The 22527-nt window shown below is 39.9% G+C and overlaps 1 protein-coding gene across 1 annotated transcript in view; it reads left to right on the forward strand.

The window, feature by feature from the left end:
* Nucleotides 1-22527, forward strand: part of hipk3b (homeodomain interacting protein kinase 3b) — a 58623-nt gene that overhangs the window by 30504 nt on the left and 5592 nt on the right. The window contains exons 4-14 of the mRNA XM_057829334.1: nucleotides 12927-13046; nucleotides 13137-13223; nucleotides 13310-13494; nucleotides 13578-13737; nucleotides 17938-18061; nucleotides 18288-18409; nucleotides 18546-18670; nucleotides 18967-19134; nucleotides 21168-21500; nucleotides 21576-21722; nucleotides 21844-22079. Of these exons, the coding sequence (XP_057685317.1) occupies nucleotides 12927-13046; nucleotides 13137-13223; nucleotides 13310-13494; nucleotides 13578-13737; nucleotides 17938-18061; nucleotides 18288-18409; nucleotides 18546-18670; nucleotides 18967-19134; nucleotides 21168-21500; nucleotides 21576-21722; nucleotides 21844-22079 (1807 nt within the window). The remainder of the gene's footprint in view (nucleotides 1-12926; nucleotides 13047-13136; nucleotides 13224-13309; nucleotides 13495-13577; nucleotides 13738-17937; nucleotides 18062-18287; nucleotides 18410-18545; nucleotides 18671-18966; nucleotides 19135-21167; nucleotides 21501-21575; nucleotides 21723-21843; nucleotides 22080-22527) is intronic.

The following is a 22527-nucleotide window of genomic DNA, read 5'->3' on the forward strand; positions in this document are numbered from 1 at the left end:
CAGCAAAGCCTCTGTATGCCATACTGCACCTACCTGATGACGCTCAGACTGCCTGCACCCTGCACTGACAACCCATGAAGTATTTTTATGGCCAACCTTAATTTTTCATTATCCCTGGGTCAGGGGAAGGAGAAATCACTCAACATGTCTAAAACAGATTTGCTCTAGTTAACGACACAAATGTCAATATCAGAATCTTACTTTGCAGTAGCCAAGCAGCATGCAAAAAAGAAGCTTTTATTTTTTATTTTTATTTTTTTATTTTTTTATGGAAAGCATCCTCACTTCAGGTAGAGACCCCTTAGAGTCTGAAATCTCAGATGGCAGAGGAGGTTGAATGATGCCAAAAATAGATGTGTGGAAAGGAAGCAAGGCAATGAGAAGGAAATCCAGAAATTCTGAACCGTCTATATGAGTTGAGCAAAACTGAAGTTTGGATTGAGAAAAAAAAAAAAAAAAAATGCAACTGTTCATTGTCATCCAAATTCTGAAACTTATTGTTTCCCAACAAAATGATGAAAGCCTTAATTTTATTAAACAGCTTATTTACATTGGTTTGGGCATCCCAACAATTTATTTCCATTTCAAATTTTGGGTTTTTTGAGTCCAATAATTAAAATTATTTTTTAGGTTTTTGGGTCAACTACCTCATTTTAATATACAGTGATCCCTCTTTTTTGCAGTCAATGGACCCCCCCCCCCCCCCCACCCACCCAAATCTGCGAAGTAGAGGCGTATTTTATTAACAATAAAAAAAGTGTACCGTATTTTTCGGACTATAAGTCGCGGTTTTTTTCATATTTTGGCTGGGGGTGCGACTTATACTCAGGAGCGACTTATGTGTGGAATTATTAACACATTATGATATAATTTCACATGTTATTTTGGTGTTTTGCAGTGACACTGATGGTTTTGTAAAGTTGTTAGCATGTTCTTATGCTATAGTTATCTGAATAACTCTTTATAGCTATGGCCACGTTCGCGTTCTGCCTTTGGCAGTGTATGTTCAATTGTATTATTGACTTTTTTATCTTGAAATGGATGCATTTAGTTTGTGGCGCTTTCATGCCCACGTGAGGGCGCACTCGCGCTTGTTTACGTGGAGAAGAGTGCTCACACGCCAGAAGAAGACGGACAGCTACGTAGCTCTGAGTGAGTGAGTCAGTGAGTGGGCGAGTTACAGCGAGAGAGAATAGACGGCTGCGAGCCTACTTTCATTGTTTATGCTTTAAAATCATCTCTGCAGAGGCAACGCCTGCGTGTATCATCTTTTCTGTTGTGGTTGTGTGTTTTCCACCCGCGATCGGACACTTAGAGCCAGTTGTGTGGTTGTTTGAACGACGTGCTAATGATAGCGAACGCATGCTAACCTGTTACTTATTACTAATAGTACCTAATTACCATTTATTTACGTTGATGCGAACCTGTTTTCTATCGAGGACCAAATTGATTCAGGAAATTATACGGACGTCCAGCGTTGTCTTTTGGGAGTTTGCTGTACAGCCAGGACCGAGCTGTAGCGTAGGACAGTATATTCCCATTTCGTTGTTCATGCACTGTACACTGTATATTTATTTAGCATGTTGTTCTCTGTTGTATTTTTATATTAAATTGCCTTTCAAGATGACATGTCTGTTCTATGTGTTGGATTTTATCAAGTAAATTTCCCCCCAAAATTCGACTTATACTCCGGTGCGACTTGTATATGTTTTTTTTCTCTTCGTTGGGCATTTTCTGGCTGGATCGACTTATACTCAGGAGCGACTTGTAGTCCGAAAAATACGGTATATATATTTTTTGGGGTGTGTTCAATTTATTTATTCAGATTTAGCATTGGAAAGAGATATATATGACATGTTTTTTCCCCCCAAAGTATCATTCTTTATAAAATGCTTCATTCATTGGGTCCTATTAAATTAACTAATGCCGCTTAGAACAGCACACAACACTACACAATGAGCTGCCATGGCAAACTACAGCCAATGTTTTAACAAGTTAAACGAGTCTGCGCCCTTTGAAAGGTAGTACTTTCAAGTTTCTCTGGTAAGTTCAAAGCAGCTCCCTTGTCACTCATGGTTAACTTTAACAAGCTGCAGCTGCCTGGTGAGAAAGCAAGGCATCAGGAGGGAGAGTGAGACGCTGTATGTGATTGGATGGGACATCTCTATAAAATACTTTTTTTTTTTTTTTTTTTAATTGAAAAAAATCTGCGATGTACTGAGGGCGCGATGTTTTAAGCGTCAAGTAGCGAGAGATCACTGTACACTATAGCAAAAAGCATTTTCCCACCTGCTTTGACTCACGTATCTAACTTAAGTCCCATTCCTAACCCATAGGGTTGCATATGATGTTGGTCCATCTTTTGCAGCTGTAACAGCTTCAATTTTCCTGGAAAGGCTGTTCACAAGTTTAAGTCGTGTGTTTATGGAAATTTTTCACCATCTTTCCAAAAGTACAGGGTGCTCCAAAATGGTTGACCCCATTCTAAATGCCCATATCTCGGAAACTACTTGATGAATCTTAATGAAACTAAATACACTTTAATGTTGAAGGTCATTAGTTTTATTGGTTAAATTTACAAAGAAAAGTACAAATATTTGTTGGTTCTATGACAGATTTTCATAAATGTTCAATATGAGCGCCGCCTGCAAAATGCCTTTTCTTTTGAAGTGAATGGCATTTCTTAACCTGAAAAGATAGAAATGCCAAATGTTAAACACAAAAACTTGAAACGTTTTCTACACGAGCTGTGAAAATTTTTGGTCATTCCAACGCAAATTGTCAAAATTATTGGCCTACGAAATGGGTTCAAATATTTTGGAACACCCTGTACATTGGTAAGGTCACACAGTGATGTTGTTCGGGAAGGCATGGCTCTCAGTCTCCTCTCTAATTACTCCCAAAGGTGTTCTACTGGATTCAGGTTAAGACTCTGTGCAGGCTAGTCAAGTTCATCCACACCAGACTCCGTCATCCATGTCTTTATGGACCTTGCTTTGTGTACATGTGCATTGTGCACAGTCATGTTGGAAGAGTAAGGGTCCTGCTCCAAATTGTTCCCACAAGGTTGGAAGCATGGAATTGTCCAAAATGTTATATTATCCTAAGACTTCAAAGGCCCAACTCCTGAAAAACAACCTCTCACCATAATTCCTCCTCTACCAAACTTCACACTTGGCACTATGCAGTCCGAAATGTACTGTTCTCCTGGCAACCTCCAAAACCAGACTTGTCCATCAGATTGCAATATGGAAAAGAGTGTTTTATCACTTCAGTGAACACGTCTCCTCTGCTTATAGTACAGCAGTGGCGTGCTTTACACCGCGGCATATCGCACTTTGCATTGCACTTGGTGACGTATGGCTTGGATGCAGCTGCTCTGCCATAGAAACTCATTCCATGAAGGTCTGCGTACTGTACTTGGGCTCATCTTAAGGCCACATGAAGTTTGGAGCGCTTCTGCAATTGACTTTGCAGAAAGTTGACCACTGTTTTGGCACCATGCGCCTCAACATCCGCTAACCCCTCGTCGTCAGTTTACATGGCCTACCACTTGTGAGTAGGTAGTTGCTGTTGTGCCCAAACTCTTCCATTTTCTTATGATAAAGCTGAAAAATTGACTGTGGAATATTTAGGAGTGATGATATTTCACAACTGGATTTGTTGCACAGGTGGCATCATGTGACAGTTCCATGCTGAAATTCACAGAGCTCCTGAGAATTACCAATTCTTTCACAAATGGTCGTCAAAACAGTCTGCATGCCTAGATACTTGATTTTATACACCCGTGACAAGGCCAATTGATTAGGACACAAAATTCAAAACATTTGAATGGGTGAGTGAATACTTTTGGTAATATAGTATCTATAAAAAACAAACTGATGGTGAGAGTAACATTCCATAATTAAAACTAGGTTCATCAGACTATCGGAGAATATACCGCATATTTTCTGTCAAAAAAAAAAATGCACAGGTGCAAAATTGTTGGCACCCTTGTCATTTTCTTGATTCGAATACCTGTAACTTATTAGTACTGGTAATTGGAAACCAAAATTGATGTGATCTTATCAAGACCCGAACCTCAAAGAAAGATGCATGCAAACATAAGCAAATTTATTTAAGGCTGCTGATTACATGTTGTTTCTCTTTGAATCTCCATTGAAAAGTGGTAACGTGGGAGCCTCAGAACAGCTATCAAATTACCTGAATAAAATATTTAAGATCATGGTTTAAGGGAAGGTTACAAAATGCCATTCATCTCTGACATTTTAGCTGTCAGCTTCAACTGTGAGGAACATAATCAGAAATTAAGGACCACAAACATAATTCTTTTTAAGGATAAAACTGGAAGCCAAGACAATGTCAGTGTGAAGGTGAAAGATGGTGTGAACGGGCAAAGACAATCCACGGACCACCAACAAAAAACTGAAACATGTTGCTGCAGAAAGCTTTCAACAATTCAGTGCACTTTACACTAAGAGAAGCTGCACGGAACAGTGATGCGTAATAAGCCTTTTGTTAACACATGCCCCAAACAGACTCGCTTGATGTATGCAAAACCACATTTGTATAAGACAGCTTCATTTTGGAACAATGTAATGTGGACTGGTGAGACAAATATTGAGTTATTTGGTGATTGCAAAGGGTGTTATGAATGGTGATGAAAGATTACTGTATTCCCACTTAAAATTGACATATTCTTGAGAAAAATGTTCACCAAACAATCACAATGTTAAAGTTAGGTCAGGGATAGATTTTAACAATACAAAGGCGCACAACATTTCTCAAAATTTACTCTGATTATTCATAGAAAGGAGCAAGTACAATGTTACAGGAGGGGCATCCCAGTCTCTAGAACTGACTATTGTTGAAAATATATGGGATGAGGCGAGATGTCCATGCTCAGCAACCTCAAACTGAACTGAACTGGAGATATTTTGTAAGGAGGTCGAAAATACCTCTGTCTAGAATCCAGCAACTCATTCAAATTTATAGGGCTGCAGCTATCGATTATTTTAGGAGCCGATTAATTGATAAGCCAGTTCTTTTGAATAATCGAGTAAGCGGATAAGGATAATAAAAAATTAAAATACCTGTGCTTAGCGTTAAACGGTCTAAAACATAAATGAGGATCGAAGTACAACAAAAGAACAAATGGCTAACTTACATAGCAAAAAAACGCTAGCTTAAATGTTATAAAATGCTGACTTTTTTTTTTTTTTTTTACAATGCTCTTAACAAATGGTTCAAACACATATTCCCACAAAACAGCTAACTTTACCTATAAACTAAATTATGAATGCATTAAAAAAAACATTAACTCAAACAAAAACTTATGTTGGCCTTAACAGGGAGCAGCCAGAATCAACCATTTGAAATGAGTTATGTCATATTCACTGTCGCTACTAGAGGGCAGCGTATCCACCAAATGCAATAAAACTAAATGCAAACACTTCAAAACAAACCATTACAACGCCACTTTAATTAAATGAATACTCGAAGCAGCAAAATTTAACTTGAATCTTTTTTTCTAATCGAATTATTCGAGTTAATCAATTAATCGTTGCAGCACTAGAAACTTATAATGAACATCTAGAAGCTATTATTTTGGCAAAAGAAAGATCTACTTAATTCTTTTTTTCTGTTGGGGGTAGGAAGGGTAACCCCTGAATTGCTTGCCGGCCAATACCAAGGCACAAAGTGGTGGACCAACATTCATACACACCCTCATGTTTAGCTACAATTTGGAGTGTTCAATCAGCATACTATGCATATTTTTGTTGCACAGAAAGGCCGAAGCCTGCACAACATTTAACATATTTATTCAAACATTATTTAAAAAAAAAATAAATAAATAAAACTGTCTAGATGCATCATAAACGTTACACAAAACAAATTTTTCCAATGACTAAGTGTCTTTTTCATATGGGAGACTTAATGAAATTGCATGGGGCCTCTGATGAGGTGTGCAAAAGGGTTTTAAAACAAGCATTTGTCTGCATTTATTAAAACAATAAAACACAGACTAAAACAACTATCTGAATGACTCAACGCATAATTATTTTCAAATTTGCAGCATTTCATTTGTTGTGTCAGCCGTGTAAAAGCGAATACACAACTTGAAAATAGAAAGTTGACTAAAATAGAGGCCACAGTAAAGTAGTTTATTGCTGGCATGAGATGTCAACCACTTGCCCCGAGAGAGAGTTGAGGCATCTAGAGCCACCCCTTCCGTTTCGTTTTCTACTTATCTTTCTTCAAGGGGTTTGGTTCCATCTTACACAGCATATTGTATTTATAACTCAGACTCTTACTCCTCACTCCTTACTCCTCATCCTATATTACACCACCTTTTTAGTTCAATTTTAGATTCAGTAGTCAAGCAATACGAACACCTTTGGTCTTTTTTTAAACATCAACAAAAATGTTGTCTTCTTTGTTTAATTGGGTTGTTATTAGAGTTGGGAACTTTTGCCATGAAGCTGATTGGATAAATATTTCAATACATGTGTAGTGATTCGATACAAAATATTATATAACTGTTCAATTATGATTCGGAAGTGATGTGATTTGATGTGGAAACAAAGTTTTTATTATTATCATTATTATTATTATTGTTTTTAAAGATACACGATAATATCGGTCACCGATAATTATCGGCCGATAATGGCAATTATGACGTCACACAGATAATCCAGACAATAAAAAAATTCAACCGATAATGCAATCCGATAATTATATACTTGATTTAGCCTCCAAATGTGCGCAACCGAAGAATTCAGCACGCCGCCTCCTCAACCCCTCCCCTCTCGGAAGCCCCTGAGGTAGGAGGGGTTGAGGAGGCGGAGTTACACGACAAGAAGTAGTTGAATATTATGGCGGCTGTTACTAAAAAAACGACGCTCTCGCCATCTGCGAAACATGTACCGTAGAAGTTCCAGGCAGAAAGAAAGCGTCCTCATTCAAAACCACTTCCCCAGCAGCCGTTTAAAACTGCATCACAAAGATTTTTGGAACGAATACGAGGCTGCTGTTAGCGGGAATGCTAAGGCTATTGTAAACACAAGCTAAACTACGGGGATCGTGACAATACAGAGTCGGGCTGTTTGGGGATGCAGCCCAAGGCGGGTGGTAAATTCGCATCTAAGGCTAAAGACCGGCACGACTGTAGACCGATAGTCGGCAAGTAGCCGTCTTCCGACGGAGCCCGCCGCTCTGGCCGGTCCGGCAGGCCGCCGCCGCCTCGCCATAGGCGGGGCAGGCCGGGCCGAGCCGAGCCCGATTCCCCGGCTTCGGGACCTCCGGCGAACACCCCGGTTTCTCCAGCGTTCCTCCACGGCGTGCGAGCAGAGCCAGGACCCGAATACGCCGCTGCGAACCAGTCGGGCGGGCGGATTATCCGGTACAAACGTAATTGCTGCCGCCGCCGAGACGAGACACGGTTTGTTTTTTTTACCGAAATGTTCCGAGAACCAAAGCCCTGGATAAAAAAATAATGCAGTTTATACGACCACCATTCTTCATGAAAAAGTGATGTCCAGTAAGCAAGCTTATCATGACGGCACAGTGGTTAGATGATAATTTAAACATGGACAAAACGAAGTCAGCCACCCAATAATGCATTCAGTATGTAAAATGACGAGCGGTCAGGTGACTTTGTAACGCTGCTTTTATTTTCGGCTTAACAAAACTCAGGCACAAAACAACACGCACGCGGATGCGAGCTCCAACTCCGTCCAAATAGTCCTGCCGTGTATCAGTTTAGCTGCTGTAAAGCAAATGTCGCGAAAGCCGCAAATGTAAACAAAGCGCTGCAGAATGGGTCTCTCGCTCTTTTGAGTTAATCATTTTCACAGTGTGCAACAAAGCATACAACATTAGCAATCACTTTTCAAATTATTTAACTTATTTCTCTGATCAATTACAGTCACAGTGGATAATCAAATTCTTAAATCAACATTCTGTAGCCACAAATATTATTCTAAATCTTTCCTTCTTCCAAGTTTTTTTTTTTTTTTTTAGGATTAAGTATAATAATGTATTGCTTAAAACAAGGCTGTTAAGATTATTTTCAGCTAGCTATTTTTCTTCCAAGAAATCTGAGAGAAATACTCTTGAAGCGATGGCAGATAATTTCACTTATTGCCAATAGATTTACACTTAAAACTGACTAGTTTTAAGGAGGTGTGTTTTGCAGTGTATTAATGTTATATATGTTAGGAATGGCTTACTTTTAAAGGCATTTTTGTGCAGCTTAGGTATTTACTCTGTAAGTAATTGTTGCCAAAAGTTTACCATTACACAATGTTAGACAATCTGTCATTATTTAGATGTTTGAATTGACGACTTGCTCATATTTTATGTTGGGAAAAAAAAGAGCAATAAATTCTATTTTTGCACAGTAATATTTTCTTTTGTGTATACTTTAAACCTTTACATAAATCTTTTAATAGAATTATCGGCTTGACATTATCGGTTATCGGTATCGGTTGAAAAATGTATTATCCTGCATCACTAATTGTTATTATTATTATTTTTTTTGTAGACGACTTGCAGCGGTTGAACCAGTCAATCATCCTATAGCTATGAGCTGGTGGTGTAACAATAGATCCTTCTGGATCGATATGTTCATTGAGTATGCACAATCAAATCGATATCAAATTATCAATTGAAATGCAAAACATTGATCAACATCATCATCTGTTAGCTATCCGTTTTGTTAAACGAAAGGTTTGCTTTCAAAGTCCTGAAGTGTTTCAACAATTAAAAAATATCAGAATTGCTTTATATTTTTTATTAAGTTTGGGTGAAATATAACAGATTCAAAGCTGAAATGCGGTTGCTTGGTCAATTTTTCTTCTCAAGTTGTGTGTGCAAATTTGAGTTATTATCGCTACCTTTGACGGTTGCATATGACAAACAGCAGTTTGTTAGGAAATAATTCTTCTTCAAAAAAAAGCTAAATTATTTCCACTCTCAGTTCATTCTCAAACTGTACACAATATTAATTAGTTGACTGTTAATGGAGAGCACGAGACAGAGCGCGTGTGTATGACTTGTATCATTATTTACACATTATACTCACACAGCCACCCACCCTCTCTCAACACAGAAAGTCGCCAGAGAGAAATGGTAGAGAGGAAATTAGTTAGGCGTCTTGGCATGCTAACTAGCCACGTTATCTACCTCATCAACAAGCTTATGTTATAGTATTTGTTTTACCATCGCTAAACACACTGGAGTGAACTCTCATAGCTGATGGAAAAAGTTCATGACAGCGTTTACTTACCTTAAATTTTGTGTTAAGTGACAGATGATGGTCATGTAAATGTGAAATAATGTTGGAGGTCCTGCTGTCCTGCCTCCTCTAAGCGGCGGCAGTCTGTTTCCGTAGCCGAAGTACTCCCATATTAGCGACTTCGTCTTTTTTTGAGGGGGTGGGGCTCAGGTGTAGTTTCACCACCTTCAGCCATCGTGTAACACAGCTGACTCACTGACACTGAACAACAACTGGTGGATGAGGGTTAAGCCTTGCAGCTACAAGCGAGGCATTTCTCCCTGCATTTTTGGGACATAAAAAATAGCTACTACCTTAGGAACGGTATGACGGAAATGTTTTGCATTTTTCGAAACCGTGATGTTTTCATACCATGGTATACCTTGAAACCGGTAATCGGCACATGTCTAGCAGCAACCCTTTGCCCCATTCATGCACTGGTAGAGGCTAGAGCAGGGCGGTAAACTGAAAATTTACCGTTTCTGAAATTCTTCACGATGACCGACGTAATTTTGACCATGTCGGTAAATTCAGTAATTTAATAAAACGAGAAAATATTGTCTTTTCATCCCGCTTTGACTCTGTTGTTCGGCTATGTTCATTCCCCTTTAAGAAAGCAGACAGTGTGCTTACGTATGGAGTCACGTGGTTTTCAGGAAACCAAACAAACAGAAGCCCGGTAGGCTAAGGCTAGTGGCTAACGCTACAAGTAAACGGGATGGAGTCGGGCTTAAGTTAGCCTCACCAAACTTTCACCCGACATTAAGTAAACTCTTGGCGGGTTCCAGACGGGCTTTCACCCGCTGTCCTCCCTGGTTCTCACGATTTCAGGAGAGGATGCTTTCGGTGCTTTCTTCTGGTAGCCAAGCCACAGGCTAACGCTGGCGGCTAACGGTACAAATGAACGTGATGGAGTCGGATAGCGGCTCTAACCTTGTTGAAACGTCTGAAATTAATGAGTGGACTGGGCACGGACTTCATGTAGCAATCATTATGTCGCGTTATTCGGTATCTGTGTGATTTCTCTGAAAGCTTTCATGATGGTAAAGCACTCCGCATAAAGTATAATCCAACAGTAAAGCCTTTCTATAATATGAAATTTTAATGGCCACAGCTATTTTTCTGTATGTGTTTGCTTTATTCTGCCATCGTAAAAATCTTAAATGTTTCATTGGCATCAGAGCAATACAGCTTTAATGTGGTTGTGTATGTGTGGGGGGTGCATGTATTAAAAAATGTTCTGGAGAAAAAAAAACCTGAAACCTTGACGTAAACACTTGTGTTGAATTATTATGTCACAGCAGCCATTACCAATAAGTTGTCTGAAGTGTACTGTCAAAGCTGCAAGTCATTTGTGTTAGAATGACATGTTTACACAGTTGTCATATTGATTTTTATAATATTGTACATTATAAGTCATACAAGCTGTTATAAATGTTCACACTAGAATTCTTATTGTTTACTAGATTTTTTTAAATACTTAATGTTTAGACTGCATGTGCAATTGTTAAATTGAAAGCTGGTAAATAAATTTAACGAGAAACGGTTAATTTGTATTCCATGCATTGATTCAAATTTTCAAATTATATAACAGTCCGCTAGGGCGAATATATCGTCATTTACCGTTATCGAGGTAAATCTGCTCAATTTATCGTGATACGTACTTAAGGCCATATCGCCCAGCCCTAGTAGAGACCACTCACGTTCTACAAGTTGTACAAGTGCCACCCTTTGAAAATTTGTGGCGTACACAACTGAGATTAGTTTGGAACCATGGCAAGATGAAGTCACTTATTTTAATCAGATAATGTGTCCTCGTGCCCTTGCTTAGTTGGAACAGTTCTAATACAATATTCATAGAGATGTGCCTTTTTTGTCACAAAACCCAGAAGCATTAGACATGCAATCAAACATATTGTGTTCTTGATATCAAAATAACAACAGCAACAAAAACAAAGGGTGTCTTGCTCTTGGTCTGCTCAGTTGACTTGATCTCACGGTCTCTGTGGAGGAAAAACCTTTTTGTAAAGAGCAAAAAGGGTTTGTTCATACAGAGTTGCTAAAGAGACTGAAATGTTGCATTTTGAAATCAAAATCTTACAATGTCAAACAATTATAGAAAGTGATTGCGTTTAATTCAGTATTTCATAATATTGAATGGAGACAAATGATACACTACGGTCAAATAGATTGACACAGTACATATGAATATGCTGCTTAATCTGATTGAAGGTGATTGAAGGTCTCTGTTACCTGCGTTAATTCGAATTTAGTGAAACCAGATGACTTAACTTTTGTAAAAAGCTAATTAATGCTTTTCTTATTACATCAATAACATGGCTAGGTAAGGCCCAGACACAGACACATTGCTTGTTTGCACACCAAGATCAGACAAATATTTAAACTAGAGCTCAGTAAATCCCCTGACCAGAGAGTAACCTTAAATGCTTCCGGAACATTCTCAGGGCCTACAATAAACCCTCAGATGTTACATATTTTTAGCTTAGTCACAACAGCTCTCTGTTTTGTAAGGTCAAAGAGCGATGGTAAATTGTATGTATCCACTGTATACTGTTTCTAATGCATTTTTCTATTGTAAATTTGGATAAAGATTCAATATTAGCATTGTCTAGATTGAACATTGCAAATCCAATTGATTTGCATGTACATTTGGAGTCAAGCTTCTGGTAATGTCATGTGTCTTCTATATGCAGCTTTCGCAGTTATGCAGGCCCAACTCAAGTGGAAAGACAACACATTGTGTTTGTACATTGAGAACCTCCTTTTGGATGTTGTTCTACAATGTTATTGTGTCCTTGTTCCACGTTCTTAAAAATTGTTTTATAGCTTTGTTTTTCAGTCATGGTAAACGGGAACAAGACTTTTCCCTTCGATACCCTCCTCATTGTATAAACCACCACCACTCTACTGATGTTTTTTCAATTTCAAAAACATAATCCCTGGGAGCTCAATTTGTAGCAATGTTACATTTAATTTCTGCCATACTGGCCTACACAAATAGTGTGACATAACAGGATTTTATCATATTAAATATTATGCTGGTGCTACATTGATTGACAATGTGCGACACATCTCTCTCACTGTGAGGCTTTCTACTTCTTTGCAGTGTTGAATTTCTAATGCTTGTTGTCCTTAACACTTGAGTGTGATTGACGTCAGTTGGCTTCTCACTGGCCTCCTCTCATAAACCTGTGTGTGTGTGTGTGTGTGTGTGTGTGTGTGTGTGTGTGTGTGTGTGATACACTCCACTGAAGAGCAATCATGACCAAGCAAAGGCATCTGGCATTTAGTGCAGGAGGACCTTGTTATCACAGCTAACATGCAAAGACCCTGACACCTGTCAGACAGCACAGGGATATTTGGGTTTAACTGGTTCACATGAAGTGCACTCGTCAAGGTCTGCGATGCAGTGCCTAGACATAGACACTCCGCACCCAGTGACTCTGACTATCAGGGACTTAGCAGAATGATGTCACTGTTGTTGACCTTTTTAAATAACGGTACTAAACACAGCGTCTGTGTCTGGATGCTAAATTAATTTTCCTGCCTTTAATTTAATTCACTGGTTTGATAGAGTAACTATTGATAGTTCTTGTCTCTTTTTCTATCTCCAACCTTAAACGTCTAGATTCGCTACATTTCTCAGACACAAGGTTTGCCCGGAGAGCATTTACTGAATGCAGGAACGAAGACGGCACGTTTCTTTTGCAGAGAGTCTGACTCGCCTTATGCAGTCTGGAGAATAAAGGTGAACAGTTTTTCACTAAACAATAAAAGTGTGAAACTTTGATCTTGACTTCACAGAAACTTTGTTTCTAAACTTATCCTGCCTCCCCAGTCTACAGATGAGCATGAGGCCGAGACGGGGATGAAGTCAAAGGAAGCGAGGAAGTACATCTTCAGCTGTTTAGCTGACATAGTACATGTATGTTAATCTCTTCTGCCTTGAAATGGTATTCTTCCACAAAGGTTCAACATTGTAATGAAATATTAAATTATTTTTTGTTCCAGGTGAACATGGTGATGAATCTGGAAGGCAGCGACTTGCTTGCAGAGAAGGCAGACCGCAGAGAGTTTGTGTGTCTGCTGAAAAAAATGTTGCTTATTGATGCAGAGGAGAGGATCGCACCCGCCGAAGCTCTCAGTCACTCCTTTGTCACAATGCAACACTTGCTGGACTTCCCTCATAGTAACCAGTGAGTCGTCTTGAAACTCCCTTCTGCAAACATCATGACAGCATGTTGCTTATCATTTTGACATATTCACCTCTGGCACACAGTGTGAAGTCGTGTTTCCACATCATGGATATTTGCTCAACCCGTCCTAACACATATGAGGCCACCAACCGAAGTAAGGGACCCTTCGTCAGACCTGGGGCTGCTGCTGCTGCAGCCACAGTCAACCACCCATTCAACAAAGTGACTGTCGTCCATCCTCAAGTAAGCTGTCCATGATGTGTTAACTTTCCAACCTGTCAGCTATAGTTTCATACCGCAGGTCTTAATGCACGAATCCGATTTTCTCGTGTTTTCCCGACTCGAGTGAGGCATTAACTTGGCGGTCTGAACGGGAAAAGTCGCATAAAAGTAGATCATTTCACATCCGACCTAGGTCACTTTCGTATGTGATTGAAATCCGATCTGGGACACATTTTTCCAGAGTGTGGCTGCGGTCTGAACTGTCAAGTCCCCCAAATTGGAATTCATGAAGTAATTACATCAGCAAAGAGCAAGAGAGACAGGAAATTATGGTGGTGGTGCAGCTGTGCATTATCGTTAGTGCCTAGCTTGAACGTGGCTTTTGGGGAAGGGGCGGGCTTGACAACAGTTATAAAAAAGTAAAATGGGTTGAGGATGAGCCTGAGAATGCTCGGTTTTCTCTCTGCTCCAAATGAGCAATATTTCAAGATTGCTTACACGGCTGAGGGTCGGGGCAAACTGTCCGTATGTGTGTGTCATGCACAGACAGTGCTTGCATGCTGTCAATCCATACAAACTTTGAATATAAGACTAAACGGATAATCTATGTCTGTTATTTGTGTCCTCTTTTGAAACTCAAAATATGATCACCCTTGAATGACGTTGAGCCAGCATGTGTGGTCATTTGATATGATGCTCCTGCGCGTGCAAGTCAGTTTTGCTCAGCGCGTCTCGGACTGCGAATTAGTGCGCATGCTTGATACTTGAACAGGCTCAAAAGACAAAGGCAGTCTGAACGGGCATGCCAAAAAAACAGATATGACAAAAAATCATAATTGTGCATTAAGACCTGCGGTATGAACCTAGACATATGTTTGCATAGGGTTCAGAAATATCTGAAGACAAATTTCTGACAAAGTAGGTTCATCCTCTAATCATGTCATGCTTAACTCAATGGTCCAGATGGGTAAAGTTAAGTGATGGATGGCCAAAAGCGTCAAAGATTTTAAAAAATGTTTAATTACTGCAAACTTGACTAGTTAAGTAAATTAACAACAGCAGCATATTGGAACATGGTGTAGTTATACTTTCAGCATTTAGAGATAATATTGCTATCAAGAAATATGGGGTATCATTTTTGATTGGTTTGAAATGAATATACTAGTATATAAATATATATTAAAGATGCACGATAATATTGGTTACCGATAATTATTGGCCGATAATGGCAATTGTGACATCACACAGATAATCCAGATTAAAAAAAAAAAAAGAACCGATAATGTAATCCGATAATTCTATACTTGGTTTAGCCTCCAAATGTGTGCAACTGAAGAATTTAGCACCGCCGCCTCCTCAACACCTCCCTTCTCTGAAGCCCCTGAGGGAGGAGGGGTTGGGGAGGCGGAGTTACAAAACAGAAGCAGTTGGAGATAATGGCGACACTGTCACCAGCATGGCTGGATTTATCCGTGTGTGAAAAAAAACGATGCTCTCGCCATCTGCAAATCATGCACTGCAGAAGTTCCACGAGGCGGAAAAAAGCATCCTCATTCAGTCCAAAGCGGGTGGTAAACTCTATCTAAGGATAAATACCGGCACGAGACCGATAGTCGACAAGTAGCCATCTTCTGACGGAGCCTGCCACTCTGGCCGGTCCGGCAGGCCCCCGCCTCACCCTACGCGGGCGAGCCATGCTCGGTTACCGGGGGGGGGGGGGCGAACACACCGGTTTCTCGAGCGTTCCCCCACGACGTGCGGGACGCGAGGCGTGCGCCTCCGTCTGTAGCAGAGCCACTCCGCCACTCCGGTTAAACTCGTCGCGCACCACGGCCAGACAGAGGCCTGGCGTGGGTGCTAATTTGGCGGCCGGATAGACTGAAGGGGACAGACGGGAGGGCATGCTGCACGGGAGACGTTTTTTTTTTTACCGAAATGACCCGAGAGCCAGAGCCCGGGATAAAAAAATAATGCAGTTTATACGACCACCATTTTTCGTGAAAAACATGCCGATCACATCACCACGGACATTTGGACAAGTGATGTCAAGTAAGCATGCTTCTTATGACGGCACAGTGGTTAGATGATAATTTCAACATGCACAAAACCAAACACGAAGTCAGCCAGTCAGTAATGCATTCAGTACGCTGTAAATTTATGACGTCTTAATCAGATCATTCTTCTTAAATCTAATCAAATAATTTTCCCCATCTTGTTTTGAGTGTTAAAGACTAGTTAACCGATGAATGCGCCAGATTATTCCACTTACTTGAAGTACGTAAATATTGCCATTTCTTCTTATTAAGCCCATACATCTAAATTATTTTATTATTTTAGTTCAAAACTGCTTTCAAATAATGTTTTGAACCATACCTACCGTATTCTTGAATAAAGAACATTTCTGACAAACACGTTTTTTTAGGATTAGGTATCATAATTTATTGCCAAAAATAATGCTGATAAGCTTACTTTCAGCTAGCTATTTTTCTTCAAGAAATCTGAGTGAAATACACTTGAAGCGCTGGCAGATAATTTCACTTATTTCCAATAGATTTACCCTTAAAACTGAATATTTTTTCTTGTGTATACTTTAAAATTTTACATAAATCTTTTAACAGAATTATCTGCTTGATATTATCTGTTATCGGTTGAAACGAGGAGGAAATTATCGGTAATCGGTATCGGCTGAAAATTGTATTATCGTGCATCACTAATATATGTATATGTATATATATATATATATATATATATATATATATATATATATATATATATATATATATAAGGAAATGTTATGTACGACAACCTGTTTGAATGATTAAAACTCTCTTTGCCCTTGTTGTCTTCATAAATGCCGACTTGCCCATCTTGCTGCGTTATAGCTCTGGTGTCATGGCAACAAAATCACGTCATGTTGCTGAGGTCATGGCAACAGTGCAAGTCTGTGTTGTTGGGGAGGAGAGAAAAAGGGCTGACCCCTTTTCCTATCAGTGCCACTTCATGACACAAGACCCCATATCAGTGACTCAATAATGTGTTTTGGAAAAATGAAAATAAGAAAATATAAATTGTTAAAATAAACATATTTATGCATTTATCCAAAAATTGAGTCACGGCCAAAAATTAAATTCTGCCTATATAACATGCCGTGATATGCATTCAACAAGCACATTTCACGTAACATCCATGTATTTTGACTTGACTGAAAATATCCTATTTTGATGCGCTGGTTTTTACACATGGTTCTCACCCCTCCTCATCTCACGGCTGGGTTTATGTATGGCCTTACTGCACAGGATCTAATGAAATGTCAATTGCTCATGGGAATTAGTGTTCTACTGATCTGATACTTAGTATATGCATTGGCGCCATATTTGGCTATTTTTTGAGTTGCGGGCATTTTCGGATCTGGTCACAAGAACAGATTCAATCCAAAAGTCACGTGTAGTTTCAGCACCGTCGCAGGTTTCGGCTGCTGTAAATCACACCACTAGGGAAACATTTCCTGACAGAGAGCGAGAGAGAGATTATGTATAGCCAAATAATAATGTCACGATATATCAAAATTCATAACTGTTATTGTCAGAAATTAGCATCTCCCGTAAGATTTACTCTGTGGTTTAATTTCACACTTCATGGATGGACAGGCTTTCTGGAGGCCTGACATTCACCATTTAATTAATGAAGGCAATTAAAAACTCAATTTTCCCATAAATTGTCAATTTTAACACAATGCAAGGCTGACATTTGAGTTTTACATCCAAGAAGCCTATTTAGTCTAGCCTCTTTATCTAACCTCTAGAGAATATAGTGTGTGACTTGTGCTGATTGAATAGGGACTGGTAATATAGTTAAAAAAAAATTTTTTTTTTTTACTTTAACCTTCTGGCGTGCTGCTTTGTGTTAACAATCATGTGCACCCACACAAAAGCATTTGCAGAACAATAGAGGCCCACTTCTTAATATCCAATTAATGTAATGATAGCTAGTGTGAGTAGTGAATCGGAGGCACATGCTTAAATGGCATGTTTGCAAAACCTTTGTCAAAAATAACTTAGTACCCGTTTCATTACATTAAATTCAATTTGAAATTGTTTATCGTTTAATTGTACTTGAAATTGTAAATATGTTTTGGGTATTGTTCAATCACACTCTTGCTTTTTATAGATTTATATCTTTCATCACAGCTTTTTTTTTTTCTTTTTCTTTTATGGGGGATAGGCATTAGCGGCCTCTGCCCCTTCAGTGTTGCATCCTGGAATACCATTACAAACAGGAAGTGGACAGTTTGGAGCCAACGAGTCATTTCAACAGGCACTCATCTTATGTCCCCCCACCATCCAAGGTAGGATGTGTGATTTTCAGTTTATTTTACGTACTTGGCTGGTACGTTATTCTGGGTTAGTACATGTCTTTGGTTCCATTCAATGAATGAATCAATCATGTTTCTTTAGCTCCAATTAAAAAAAGAAGGGCGAGGCACTTTGCATTTATAGAGCAAATCTTGAACAATCCTTCTTTCAAATTAAGAAACCAACTGAAACCAAAGTTCCTATATTTTTCCTCTGTAGGGATACCCACCAACACTGTGAAACCAGCTGGTTACCCTGTTCGAATGGAGGCCTCCGTGCCTCTGGTCACTCAAGCGCCCCCAATTCAGCCCATCCAAATAAGACCAGGAGTAATTACACAGGTATTGCAGTCACAGATGTATGGGCCAGACACAAACAAGCAATAATGTGGCTTTTATGTCAATAAAATAAAAATGTGTCTGAGGATGATCAGTGATGAAACAAACATCAATTCGTTGCTTCTCTGCTCTTAAACAGGCCTGGTCGAACCGAGCCCAGCAGATTTTGGTGCCCACTTGGCAGCAAGTGACATCAGTTCCCCCACCACCAACCACATTGGCATCAGAGACTGTGGCGGGCCCACCGAGAGTGGGTGACTGGGGGTAAGCCTAATCTCATCTGTTAGTCATACTTTCTAACGACATGCACTTAAGTCAATGGTGAAAACATTTTTTGATGCATAATATAATAAATACATTAAATAAAATTGAGTATCATTAGCTTAAGTTGTTTTTTTTATTGTGTGGCATTTGGTTGCACTGCAACACAGAAAGCTGTCTCCCTTGAATTTTAATGATTGGTGAGTCATATGCGTGTCCTTTGGGACTGAGACCATTTTGTCAGTAATGGTGCTAAAGGCTTTTGGCTCAATGTGCAATGTTCTGTTTTCTTAATGCAGGAAAGTACGTCCCCATGGTAACCATTACAGCTCCATGATTGCCCACCCTCAGCCATTCTTAACCAACCAAATGACCATGCCCGCCCACCAGCCAATAAACATAGGCATTGCACATGTGGTGTGGCCGCAGCCTGCTGCCAACAAGAGAGCGAAGCCTGGTGCCAACAGGTATGTCATGCAGAATACTTTGTTTTGTATGAACCTGATTAAATTTTAGTGAGTGGATACACGGCATCATATTCCATTATGGCAGTGCTTCTCAATTATTTTCTGTTACGCCCCCCCAAGGAAGACGTAAATGTTTCGCGCCCCCCCCCCCCAACTCTCTGCCGCCACTGTAAATAGTATCATTTGTCTGTAATATTACTATTATAAGTACGCCTCAGCCTAACATTGTGTCCTTTTTTTCTATTAAAGAAAAAAGTAACATAGATCAACTTATAATAAAGTATAACTTTATTAACATTGTTTTGCTTGTAACGGAAAAAAGACAACGCGCATCAATTTGCCTGAAGTTAAAAAAACAAACAAACAAAAAAACAAGTCACATCCAAACTGTAAAAATAACTCAAGGTACATTTTTGACCATTTGATACTGAAAAATAAAATGTAATAAAATCAGTAAATAATAACAAATTCAAAATGATTAGAAACATTTACTCTTCAGGACAACATGCCAAAAAATTTGACCGAAAAAAACAAAACTGAATACAAGGGGGGGAGTGTCTTTGGACAGAAGGAAAGTTTTTAATTTTCGCTGATTCACCACAGTGCTCACTGGTTTACTGATAGAACACTGACAAAGCGGGACGATTGTGACAATTGGCAATATTCGGCACGTTTTCGCTGAAAAACAATCAAGCGGCTTATCAATGAGATTGAGGTCTAATGTCTTTAAGTGGCTCAGTAAACAGTGGTCTTTCCTCATTTCCCACTATATTAAAACTCAAAGCCAAAAGGCAAACGGCCCGAAAAAAGCGCATTCTCAGCGGCCGAGGGAGAACCGTAGGTGAGGGAGGTGGTCGTGACGATCCCAAGCCGAAAACGGCACTTCTCGGCCGGACACGTAAGAACCGGAGAAGACGAGAGAAGACAGTGGGTCGCTGTGTGAGTCCAGCTCTGCATGAGTCTCTTCCGTGTGCTCTTGCTTACTTCAAAAATACTGCACGCACTTTGAAAATGAGAGCGCCACTGTCACCCACGGAGTGGATGTGCAAGTACACTTTATTCTAGTACGGAAAAACAAACAAACAAACAAAAAGCGTGTTCCCCGAGGTCACTCGCGCCACCCCTGGCATCGCTGTGCGCCTCCCTGGGGGGGCGCGCCCCACCATTTGAGAAGTACTGCATTATGGTGCTAAAATGGTTAATCATACCTTGTCAAGTTAATTATGAGGGGAAGCATGACAACACTTTTGAAGTGGTGGAAGTTTAGCTACATGACACATAGACAGAATATGTACGTGCATGATAATGAGTAGTATATGTGTCGCAACAGTAGGTAGTGTACGTGTCACAATCACGAAGCGATTGATGAACAGCATGGGAAAAATAACACTGGCCATGTGTTGAGTCAGTGGTTTTTAGTTGTAAATTATTATTTTGCCATCAAAAGCCATTTTTCAGTCGAATTGTTGTTGTTTGTAGTTAAAGGTCAGTAAAACCAAAATATTGGTGTCAAAGTCACTGTTCTGCATGATGGTTCTCTTCACATGGAACTGAAACCAGTAATTTGCGTGAAACCAGCCCATGTCTATTGTTGATTACTGAAGAATGGAAAGCGCTAAAAACTTGGTGGGGTGAAATAATGAGGTGTACTCTTATTGTTTGAAGGTTCGGTGTTTATATTCACAGATCATAATTGGAACGTCTTAAAAGCTTCGTCAAAATGCTCTAAAACAACTAGCAATACAAGTCTGTTTTTAAATTTTCCGTCAGAGAATAAGTAAAAAATAAACCCTTGTTTTAAATTTTGGTTCATACAATGAATAGTTGAGTGACATGTTCTTTTGTTTGTCCACTGCTTACATTGTCACCTATAAAAATGTTGTAAATCAACTAGGAATTCGGGTTACTCTGCTTTTAAAAGATAAGCTGTGAATTAGTGGAAAACACCTTGCTGGATATTGATGTACATAATGCAGACTTGCATTCATTACCAATGTGGTTTTAATGATGGTGATATGTTTTTCCTCCCGCAGAGGCAGCAGCTTTTTCCAAAACACAAACATCCAAAATTTACCTTGCCAGTCCCCAAAGATGGCTGATACAGCAAAGAATGTGGAAGAAGCAGCGGAGGAAGAAGCTAGGTGCCCTGAAAAGGGGCATGCTGTTGTACAGGAGCATGAAACGGAGCGGGCGGAAGAGGAAGACGATGACAACTGCTGTAAAGTAGAGCCAGACTGCGAGGACCTTTCGGTCTCACAAGAGCAACGGCACGCCATGGTGATCTCCGAGCTAACTAGCCCGTCTGTAAGCGTCATCAGTATCAGTAGTGATGAAGAGGAGGACGCACAAAGACACTCGATGGGGGAGTGAGTAAAACAGCGCTGTCCCTTGAGGAAATTTAACTGTAGCTCTGTCGTAATTTTTGTTGTTGTCTTTGTTAGATGTAAAGGAAGTGCAGATTGCGAGGCATGTCAGAGCACAGTTAGTATGGAGAGAGTCTGTTCCCTCAGCAGCCCTGACAGCACGCTCAGCACCAGATCGTCGGCTTCTGTGCAGTCCAGCACGTCACCCTGTAAACATACCAACAGGTATATTCAAATCAGGCTATCACAACCTTTCCTTACCAGGCAACAGTATTTTGAGTTTGATCTTAGGTCAAAACGGCAAAGTGTTGTCAGCCACATTTTCCCTCTTTCCTCTCGCCAACAGCATGTCTGATGATGAGCAGGAGAGTGGGTGCGACACAGTGGACATCTTACCTGCCTCAAACGGCAATAACAACAGTCCTTTCCCTGAGCGGCGTTACATCGCTAACAGCAATCAGAACTGCAAGTCTCATGTTACGTGTGTTGCCCTGGAAACAGAGTCCAGCAAGCCAGCAGTGCGTACGGCCGCTGTACCGCCAATGAGGGTACAGAACAACAACACTGTCAGTGGAACGCCAGGTAACGCTGACCATATATAGTGGATGAGCACATGTAGCATCAATAATGAGTTGATGTTCCACGTAGAATTGACTCATGTAGATTTTTGTGTTAATATAGTTAAGCGAGTATTGAACCCTGGATTACTTACTCAGTCACACCTGTGAGCAGCGAGTGCTAGGTCATGGTAGCTCAAAAGTCTAGTCACCACTGCTGCTGTCTGCTCTACAGGTCACATGGCCTGGGATTACGCCATCTTAGTCGGCTACAGAGGTTCTCCCAGGTGATTATGGGTGACCTGACTGATTTATCTGAGCCCATCTTCGGAATGGATATTTTCTGCCAATAGTCTAATTCCAAACTGAAGCTGGTAGCCTTTTTATCTGTGTGGGTGTAAGCTTCCTGAAGCTACACATGGCATGTGGGATTTGTTTCGAATGAAATATTCAAAAAAATGGATGCCTACCAG

The sequence above is a fragment of the Corythoichthys intestinalis genome, chromosome 1 (genome assembly GCF_030265065.1).
Source record: "Corythoichthys intestinalis isolate RoL2023-P3 chromosome 1, ASM3026506v1, whole genome shotgun sequence".
Classification (NCBI taxonomy): Eukaryota; Metazoa; Chordata; class Actinopteri; order Syngnathiformes; family Syngnathidae; genus Corythoichthys; species Corythoichthys intestinalis.